The sequence below is a fragment of the Pristiophorus japonicus genome, chromosome 18, assembly GCF_044704955.1.
Source record: "Pristiophorus japonicus isolate sPriJap1 chromosome 18, sPriJap1.hap1, whole genome shotgun sequence".
NCBI classification, from domain to species: domain Eukaryota; kingdom Metazoa; phylum Chordata; class Chondrichthyes; family Pristiophoridae; genus Pristiophorus; species Pristiophorus japonicus.
Window position 1 is genome coordinate 89350165 of NC_091994.1, and position 10547 is coordinate 89360711.

Consider the following 10547-nt stretch of genomic DNA (forward strand, 5'->3'; position numbering starts at 1 on the left):
TGCTGGGCACTGAGCCCGTTTGCTGAGAAAAATCAGCTCCGCCTGGACTCCCAGCACGAATAGCAGGGATTGCAGCCTCTGTGTACAATGGGCAGGTGCTCTCCCAGTAACAGCCAGTGTTGGGTAGGAGAGGGACTGAGCACGCAGCAAGGAATCGATGGCACGTGAAAGGGGAAATAGATGGAAATGAAAGCAGGCAAACAGAGAAATGAATGACGAAGGGGGCAAATGGATGGCTGTGAAAAGGGGGTGTCTGGATGGCTATCGAAGAGGGAAATATATGACAAAGGGAAGGGGGAAGTAAATGGTGATGAAGGGCATGGGGCCATGCCCAGCTTCTGCTCCCCCCTTGTGCTTTGGGGTGGGGTGGAAGGAGTGTGCCACTGTGAACAAATGGAAAATAATGTGTGTATATGTACATGCGAAATGCATAATTGTCCTCTTCCCATTGAACACACTGACATTTTAGTGCTTTCCAATCCAAATGGGATAACAGAAGACAAGCAAAATGCAGGACTAACTGGCACATCTCTCAACAAGCAGGCTACCTGTTGGCAGCTCAAATTCATCATGGAGCTCCCGGTAGCTCATTCTACTTCTTTCCCATATGGTGAGCTCGTCATTCATAGTTGGTGGGAGGAGGGAAGATTGGGCCCATTGTATCCCATTAAAGGAGGCATCTGGTCAATCTAGAAGCAGCATTAATGAGCTCTCGGGAGATATCTATAGAGCAGGGCACTGCTAGAGTCTGAAATGGATGATGTCTGTGTCCTCTGGAGCTGTCCATTTGAGGCTGAATAGCTGAGCTATTTTAGAGAGAGAGAGAGAGAGAGAGAGATCAGATCTGTAAGACTGTTGTGTGGGATGTTCTGTCCCCTGTCAGTTGAAGTTATGGTGGATCCCTCGACATTACCAGAGCAACCAAAGTATTTCCTTTATTGAGTTGTACTTGTTGCTATTGGAATTTTTAAGAAAAAAAACATTAGCTGAATGTCCCTGGGTAAGGGGAGGCTTTCCTCACGCGAATGCATAGCCTCAATCAACACTGACTCACTTCAAGAAAAAGGGAGGAATTAGTGGTTATCTCAGGTCAGCTTTGTGCACACGTGAGCAGGTTAGCTGGGTGTAGTGTGTGGTGACGGGGCAGTACTTTGAGATGGGAGAACCTTTGCTTTGAGTTAAGTGTTCTTTGGTACTGGTGCACAGGCTGTTGGAGTATTCTGTAAGAGTGAAGACTGGGGTTGGGCTGAAATTCAGCCTGGGCTGACGGGATGAAAGTCTCTCCTGTGGGTTGTAAAGAAAGAGAGAAGAACTTGCATTTTTATAGCACCTTTCACCACTTCAGAACGTCCCAAAGCGCTTTGCAACCAATGAAGTACTTTTGAAGTGTAGCCACCGTTCTAAAAGAAAGACTTGGATTTATATAGCGCCTTTTACGACCACCGGACGTCCCAAAGTGCTTTACAGCCAATTTTGAAGTGTAGTCAGGTTGTAATGTAGGAAAGATCCAATATGAATGTGTTCGCTGGTTCAATCTTGTTTCTAATGGGTATGTGCGTACTGGTCAAAATTACCCATAGTTACCTTATCACATCTCTCGGGAATCTCTGAGTGCTTCAGATAGAATGAATTACTTTGAAATACAGTGACGATTTTGTCGGCAAGCTTAGCATCCATTTTGTGGATAAGATTCACAATCTTATGATTGAATGACTGCAGCGGGTCAAGAAGGCAGTAAGGGCAATTGGGGATGGACAATAAAGATGGGCCTTGCCAGCGATGCCCACATCCTGGAACGGAAAAAAAAGTGTGTTTTTTTGGTGTTTGAGAGAGGAATATTTGGCATTAAATTGGCAAACACCAGAGCTGCTGGGATGACTAGTGTGGAAGGAAAAGTCCTGTTGGTGAAACGGAGGTGAGGGAGGAGGAGCTTTCCGAGATTGTATTGGGGTCAGGTAGAGGGACCTTTACACTGGATCTTGTCCCCGTTGTGCCTAGTGATGATCCTGAGTACCAACATGATTTATCTTGAACACAAACATTCAGCAAAAAGCAGTTTACTGCTCCTTAATAAAACCTGTGCAGATTTTGTTTCAGTTTTTCAAATATCGGGAGCAGAACGCTGAGGAAAGAAAACCATTAGTTGCTGCAAAAGGACACCGAGCTGTTGACCAGTGAGGCAGAATGACAGGTTTATATTTTTAAAAATGAACTTTACAAAAAAGGAAACTACTTCCGCCAGGTTCAACAGGAAAACCTGGTTTATTTTAGAAAACTCTTTTGAAGCGAGACCTATCTCGGCTGCTGTTGGATTTCAACAGGTCGATTAATCTTTATATTTAAAAAAACATGATTTGGCAACTAACCTGACACAGAATCGCCCAGAGCGAAGCTCACTTGTAAGAACTCATTGCACAAAAACATTATCATCCCGCTGACCGAAGATAAACGTTCGGTACATGATGCCCGTACCATTGGAAATCAGTCAATGCCTGAAGCCACTGACAGAAATATAAGGACAGACTGGGCACAAAATGCATCTAATCACACCATTCCAAGTCCTCATTTAGGACTGGCGCTCTCAAATTGGTTTGTCCGCTTAGCTGCCACCACTGTCTATGTGGAAGAACTGGTCCATTGGAGGCTGGCACTCTACCTGTTTGTATCTTGATGCCAGTCAGTAATATGGATCAGTGGTGCTTGGGGGAGACTGAGGTGTTGCTTCAAATCCCACTTTGAAAGACCGTGCAGTCTGGGGATGTGGCATCCAGAAATTACCAACCATTCATATCTGTTCCAACCCAGTGAAACCGTAGAAACTCGCGCCGGGCAGGTGGGAGCTGCCTGTACAAGATTGTTATTCTAGGCCATACAGTGATGACTTTAGTTAGCTATGGTTTATATTTAGTCTTTTATTGAATCGGGATTGCTAACTATAGAAAGTCACTATATGCAAAATGCAGTTTAAAGATGGAAGGGCATAGCTCCCTGATTGTCTAGTCTGGTACTGGGTCATGCAGAACAGGAGAGGCCGAGATTTGATTCGTGGTCTGCGCTGACGTGGCTACAACATTCCTGGGATGAGGAAGGGAGAAGAAATCAGCCAAGTTCCTGATCGCCAACCCCTGTGGAAACCTGCCCGCAGACATTGGGCGAGGACACGATCAGGCTTTGTTGTGATGCTTTCCACAGTTGAATGACCTGCCAATACTCGCTGTCTAGCTTGATGGATGGGAAATGACCACTTGAACAAGATAGCAAAGAGATCATATCCTGTATCCCAGCAGGGAATCGGTGTGTACGAGAGGGAGAAATGGGAAGCTGAACAATAGGTTACCTGTAAATACAAAGTTTGAAAATGCATAATGCAAATTTGACCTGAAATACATTGCCATGTCTTGTATGACATCCAGCGTCAAGATAAAATCAAAGAGGTCTTATCCTGAAATTTGTGCGGATACTATTAGAAAATATTTGTTAAAAAATTAACAATTTGATTTCGATCATCAGGATCTTAAAAATTGAACCACAGACCCCCATCACATTTTATTATCATGTAGGGTCAGGGAGCAGCAAAACTTAATTATGCCAAATGGTTTGGACTTTAATATGTTACTGTTTTAGTCAGTACCCCTTTGAACTTTCCAGTCTTGTTCCCCCTAAGTTGCAGATATCTCATCCTACACACACTTCCGCTCTTCATCCTCACTGTGTTGAAATCAAGATTCATAGAACCAATGTTCCCTTTAATTTTTTTTCGGGGGAGTGGCCCATTCAGAATACCGCGCAAGCGCAACGTATCCCATTTAAAAGCCAGTGAGCTGGCCCCGCAGCTTAAAGGGAACATTGCAGAGAGCCATCTCCTACTCTTACCTTATTCTTCCTCAGGAACTGAAGCCTGTGGAGCTCCTCGTCTCCCTTAGTCCTCACTTCCTACACTTGGACAAGCTTTTATAACCCAAGCTTGGTGTCCCCTCCTTTCCCTTTTCTCTCTTTTGAATGTTTGCTGGTGTAATGCACCCTGGGACTTGACCTTTCGCCTTTGTTTTAAAACAAAGTAAGATTTTACATCTTGTGACCGTATTACCATGTATTGTATTTTATCCCAAAAAAATCAAATATTAATGATGTCTGTGTGTGTGGGATGAAGGTCTATCCTCAACACACTATTGATAACTTTGCACTTTATATAAACTAGTTGATGAGTAGAAGGTTACTCTGATATTTCCCATTCTCTCCAAGGATCCAAGAACATTTTTATTTTATATAAGAAATAGGAGCAGGAGTAGGCCATATGGCCCCTCGAGCCTGCTCCGCCATTCAATAAGATCATGGCTGATAAGTTGCACTTTATATTAATAAATACCTTATGGTTTTTAGCCACTTTTGAAAGTCCTTGACAGTAAGCGAGTCGCTTCCATGTGCACTTTTAAATCGAAATGCCATTTCCTGCCTGGTTTTATTTCATAAGCAGCAGTCAGCCCCACTCATGGTCACATTTCCGGCCCTGAAACTTCCTGTGGCGACTAGTTCTAACATAAAATTAAATTGAGATCCGATTGGCAAATTAATTGTTTCATTTATCTTAAAAGGAGGAAGGGATGGATTGGTAAATCTGACACTATCTGGCGCAGCCGAAATGTTCTGTCTGCCAGTTAAATATGAATGGTGGGAGCTGTGTTCTAATGTTGTTATAAACTAAAATTTCAGTCTTTGCTTTTAAACTTCATTGTATAGAGCTGTTTAAACATGGCTTGACATGGCACTAGTTCCATGCCTGGTACCCAGCCTGTGGTTGGTTCAAACCCTTGGAGTGCGCTCTATCTCTCTCTCTTTCTCTCTCTGTTCCTCTCTCTCTCGCTCTCTCTCTCTCTGTCTGTCTCTCTCTCTGTCTCTCTCTCTCTGTCTCTCTGTCTCTGTCTCTCTCTCTCTTTCTGTCTTTCTGTGTCTCTGTCTCTGTCACTGTCTCTCCCTCCTCTATTAGTTTACCGGTCTGACTGCTGAAACATGTGTACATTGACGTGAAAGTGCTGCTATGCTGGCTGGCCATTTTTGCTGGCAACAGAAGTTTACTACAAATTTACTGAAATTATTTTAGAAATTGCACCAAGATATCGTCTTTTTTTTTTTAATTAAAAAAGCACACACTGCTATTGGTTGGTGATCACGGGCTCACTTCCAGGGTTGTGAGAAGACCCCGAACCACCATGAAACATATCTTTCAGAATTTCAAAAGTACTAACTTTATTTAAAATGTTCAATTCAAAGTTGCCCCAAGTCAATTGTCAATGTGATCTCTGTAACCCTCTTCCCCATTGTCCATTTAATCCCAATCCAGGTTTAGGTGTCCCTCCCCCCTCCTCCTCCCCATTAGTTTGGTTCCTGTGTGTGTTTGTGTCCCCATCTCTGATATGGTTCCTATGCAGGTCCTTTCCCCATCAGTTGGTTCTGTGCCGATTTGGTTACCGCCCCGGTTTGTTTGATTCTTTGGGTATTTTTGATTTTTTTTTTTGTGTGATTTCTAAGGTGCGCATTGATGCTATTGAGGGAATGCAGCTTTTGCTACTATAATTATTTATCGTGTCACTAAACTCTTGCTAAAGGTCTCAGGGATTTAGCTGCAATACGTGGTCATTGCCCAAGGATATTGTCCTCGATCTCTGACTGATGATCTCATTCAGCCCATTTACTTGTCGCACAAATGTTAGAAATGAACTCTTCAGTTTTCTTAGAAAATATTAAGTTCACTGGGCTGCTGGTTATTGGGCTCCTATACCTAAAATAAAAATGGGGCAGGTGGCAATTTTACCCCCTGTTACCCCACTGGGTGAGTTCTCGATTGCTGCCTGGAGCAGCTTTCTCCCCAACCCTGCAGGTAGAGTCCTCCTGGGCAGCTCCTGACCTCTAAGCAGGTCCCTCGACTGGGAGCCAAGGACCGGAAGATCTGAAAGAGGGAAGGCAGGAGAGATACAGGAAAAATGTAGCTTTTTAGAATTTGCCCTCCAGGTGTTAGGATGCATGTAAATATCCAGGGGCCCAGGAGAGGTGTGAGTTCGGGGCCCAGATGAGGCGAGGGCCCAGGGGCAGCACGGACCAGCCCACACTGCGATATGTCTGCGCACTAGGTCTCTGCAGCAGAGCTGCTCGCCAGTCGTCTTGGTTAATCCTTGCCACTGGACCAAGACCTAGCTCTGTCAAGCTGGTGTGCAATGGCTACCTCACGTTTTTTTTTTTAAAAAACACACACAGGCATCTTCCACCCTTCAACATGTAGTTCGGGATCCGGAATATTAGGTCCTTCATTGAAACACCTGTGAACTCATCCCTTTTCGGCATGGAAGCAAGTCATCCTCGCTTCGAGGGACTGCCTATGATGATGATGCACTTCCATAGCACATTAGGAACAGGAGGCCATTCAGCCCCTTGAGCCTGTTCCGCCGTTCAGTTACATCATGGCTGATCTCTACCTCAACTCCATTTAGCTGCATAATCCCTTGATACCCTTGCCTAACAAAACTCTACCAATTTCAAGTTTGACATTTCAGTTGACCCCATTTATTCAATTAGCCTCAATAGCTTTTGGGGGAATGAAAGTTCCCGATTCCCACTCCTCTGTGATATCTCCGATGTAAAAAGTGTCCCACAAACAGGTGCAGGGAAAACAGTCATTGAGCCACTTGGGAGAGGTGAAGGGAGAGTTTATATGAAGTGCCACTGCCGATGGAATGAGAGCTTTTCTTAGGGACTTAAACAGATGTCCCAGTGTCTCAGTGCCAGAATGTTGATTGCTGCCCTGCGCTGGGTTGTGAAGAACTCACTTTTAGAGTGAAAGCAAGTCTGCCTCGATTTCGAGGGACTGCCGATGATGATGTGAAGGAGTGCGGCAGGACTATAAACCATGTTTGATTTGCCACAGGCACGGAGTAGATTCCGGCCGGAAGAACCTGTGCTTGTTCACATTTACATAATTCAAAGGGAAACAGAAAATGATGCACAGAACAGAAATGCACAGTGTCTCCATCAGTCTCTGAAACCGTGTTTCCAAAGAGACCCTAATGAAGGGTCACCACCTTGGACGTTAGCCTGTTTTCAGATGGTGACGGATCTACTTTGTGTTTCTAGCACAACGCTGAAAGTGAGCCGAGGCACATCAGCTGTTTGAATAAGCACTTTTCCATTTAATAGCTGGTCTTTCTCTGCATTGACAGTTTACTCAGATTTACCGGTCAGTTTTGGGCATCTGTGATTTGGAGAGAATTTTATTTTTGCCAGTGTTATGACAATTTATAAATTAGCAAATTAAATGATAACAGGATTTAATGAATGAATTATACTATATTGTACGACATCGCACTTACTAGTCTGATGGAGACTATCAGTTTGCGATTTGATATTTTTTCTTTTAACATAAAATCTATGATGGATCAATTGAGTAAATTCTTTGTTGCATATTGAACTGGTTTCGTCTCCTGGCATCTAGTTCTCCTGTGACTCTTAACCGTGAATATTATTTCAATGATGAAAATGCTGGTTTTCTGCATATACCAAGGAAGCTGTCTATTAGTTGCATGTTCCTCATTATCCTGCCTTGTAGTTGGATTTTGTTTCTTCCTGAATTTTGTGTAAAACATGAGGTGACAGCAGCTGAGGAAGTCCAAGCTCACACACAATGTTCACTATCAGAAAACTTCGGGATTAATTAGCAAAATAATTTTGGCAGGAGCAAATAAAATATTTGAATGCTTCCAAGCATCTAATTGCCTAATGCGAAAAGGAGTTGAGCTGTATCATTGTTCTTGGTAGCTTTTTATAGAATGATACAGCACAGAAGGAAGCCAATCCAGTTAGTCCCACTCCCCTACTCTTTCCCTGGAGCCCTGTAATGTTTTCCTTTTCTAATATATATCTAATTCTCTTCTGAAAGTTACTATTGAATCTGTTCCTTCACCTTTTCATTATATTCCAGATCATAACTTGCTGCCCAACAGAAATTCCCTTCATCTCCCCCAGCTTCTTAAATTTGTGTCCTCTGGTTATCAACCCCCCTGCCAGTGGGGACACTTTCACTCTATCTACTCTATCAAAACCCTTTGTAATTTTGAACACCTCTATTAAATCTCCCCCATAACCTTTTCTGCTTTAAGGAGAACAATCTCAGCTTCTCCAGTCTCTCACCATAACTGAAGCCCCTCATCCCTGGCACCAGACCAGTAAATCTCCTCTGCACCCTCTCGAGGCCTTGACATCCTTCCTAAAGTGTGTTGCCCGGAATTGGACACAGTACTCCTGCTCATCAGTGATTTTATAAATGTTTAGCAAAACTTCCTTGCTGTTGTACTCCTGCATTCATTTACAAAGCCAGTGATCCCGTATGCATTTTTGACGGCCTGTTTATTCCCTGGAGAACTTTGTTCAGCTGAGTGAGGATATAAGAACATAAGAAATAGGAGCAGGAGTAGGCCATTCGGCCCCTCGAGCATGCTCTGCCATTTAATACGATCATGGCTGATCCAATTACGGATGCGCTGTAGGTCAGTGCTATCCGTCAGTACAGAGGGAAAGGGAAGCCCTTCCTGCACCAATTGAGGGAGATCGACTGACAGCACTGGCTGGGACTTTCAGGATTACCATAAATTCAGGAGGTTACTCATCCTTTTTAGTTTTCTTTTCGCAGAAATCAATAATGTGTATTTTCAATAAAAATGCGCTAATAATTTTTTTTAATGCAATTACATTTATTGTATTTTGTCTCATGTTGCTGGTAAAATCTGAAATTTTGAATAATTTACCTCTGTTCAAATGTTTAGAAACTTGTTTTTAACAAATTCCTATGCCAATATTTGTTTGTATAATGGATCGTCACATTGTTTTTTTGAGCAAATAATTATTTTTTAAAACCTGTGTGTTTTTATCTTTTATATTGCCGAAAATACTTGGTTGCTCTGCACACAATGCCACATGAAAGACTACTTGATAAACCCAAAGCTGTGGCAATGCAGGAATGGATAAGAAAGTGTCTGGAGGGTAGAAAACAATGGGTACTTGTTTAGAGGAGTTATGTTGAGGGAGGGAAGTACTGAGTGGGCTGTCCTAGGACCTGATATAGGGGCCATTACTGTTTCTAATTTACATCAATGACTAGGATTTGGAAACTCAATGCAATTAGTTACATTTGTAGATAATAAATTAGAATGTGAGGAGACCGCTCAGAAATTACTGAGTGAGCTGTGCAAAATATGCAAGAGAAATTGGATGGGCTAAAAATAGAAAAAGAAGAGGTACTTCAAAGATTGGCAGCACTAAAAATAGAAAAGTCGGCCAGTCTGGATGGGGGGCATCTGAGGTTGCTGAGGGAAGTACAAGTGGAAATAGTGGAGGCTCTGGCCACAATCTTTCGATCTTCCTTGGATATGGGAATGGTGCCAGAGGATTGGAGGGTTGCAAATGTTGAACCCTTCTTCAAAAAAGGGCGAGAGATAAACCCGATACCTACAAGCCAGTTAATCTGGGACAAAATTAATTTTCAGGAAGAAACATGGGTTAATTAATGACCGCCAACATGGATCGTTAAAGGCAAATCATGTCTGACAAACTTGATTGAGTTCTTTGATGAAATAACAGAGTTGATGAGAATAGTGCAAAAGGACTTTCAAAACTTGTTCTGTACACAGGAAAGAAAAATGGACAATGCATGTACTCCCTGAAGGGCGCTGAAATAGCTCAGAATGCAGCTGTGAAAGTCCCAGGTAGAGTTGACACACGACATCTCCAAACATAAGGACATAAGAATAATCTGCCTTCCTGTTTTTGCCACCAAAGTGGATAACCTCACATTTATCCACATTATACTGTATCTGCTATGCATTTGCCCACTCACCTAACCTGTCCAAGTCACCCTGCAGCCTCCTAGCATCCTCCTCGCAGCTCACACTGCCACCCAGGAGCAGGAGTAGGCCATTCGGCCCTTTGAGCCTGCTTCGCCATTCATGAAATCAACTTTCAAAAGGCCTTTGACAAGTCCCACACAAGAGATTAGTGTGCAAAATTAAGGCACGTGGTATTGGGGGTAATGTATTGACATGGATAGAGAACTGGTTGGCAGACAGGAAGCAATGAGTGGGAATAAATGGGTCCTTTTCAGAATGGCAGGCAGTGACTGGTGGGGCACTGCAGGGTTCAGTGCTAGGTCCCAGCTATTTACAATATACATTAATCATTTAGACAAAGGAATTGAATGTAATATCTCCAGGTTTGCAGATGACATTAAGCTGGGTGGCAGTGTGAGCTGCGAGGAGGATGCTAGGAGGCTGCAGGGTGACTTGGACAGGTTAGGTGAGTGGGCAAATGCATAGCAGATACAGTATAATGTGGATAAATGTGAGGTTATCCACTTTGGTGGCAAAAACAGGAAGGCAGATTATTATCTCAGTGGTGACAGATTAGTAAAAGGGAGGTGCAACGAGACCTGGGTGTCATGGTACATCAGTCATTGAATGTAAGCATGCAAGTACAGCAGGCAGTAAAGAAAGCAAATGGCATGCTGGCCT

General features: G+C 43.2%; 1 protein-coding gene across 5 annotated transcripts in view; it reads left to right on the plus strand.

The window, feature by feature from the left end:
• Positions 1–9539, plus strand: part of slc66a1 (solute carrier family 66 member 1) — a 39412-nt gene extending 29873 nt beyond the window's left edge. For all 5 annotated transcript variants that reach the window (XM_070860308.1, XM_070860309.1, XM_070860311.1 and 2 more), the window contains one exon: positions 2086–9539. In XM_070860308.1, the coding sequence (XP_070716409.1) occupies positions 2086–2178 (93 nt within the window). In that variant the 3' untranslated portion in view covers positions 2179–9539. The remainder of the gene's footprint in view (positions 1–2085) is intronic.
• Positions 9540–10547: the final 1008 nt, after the last annotated feature.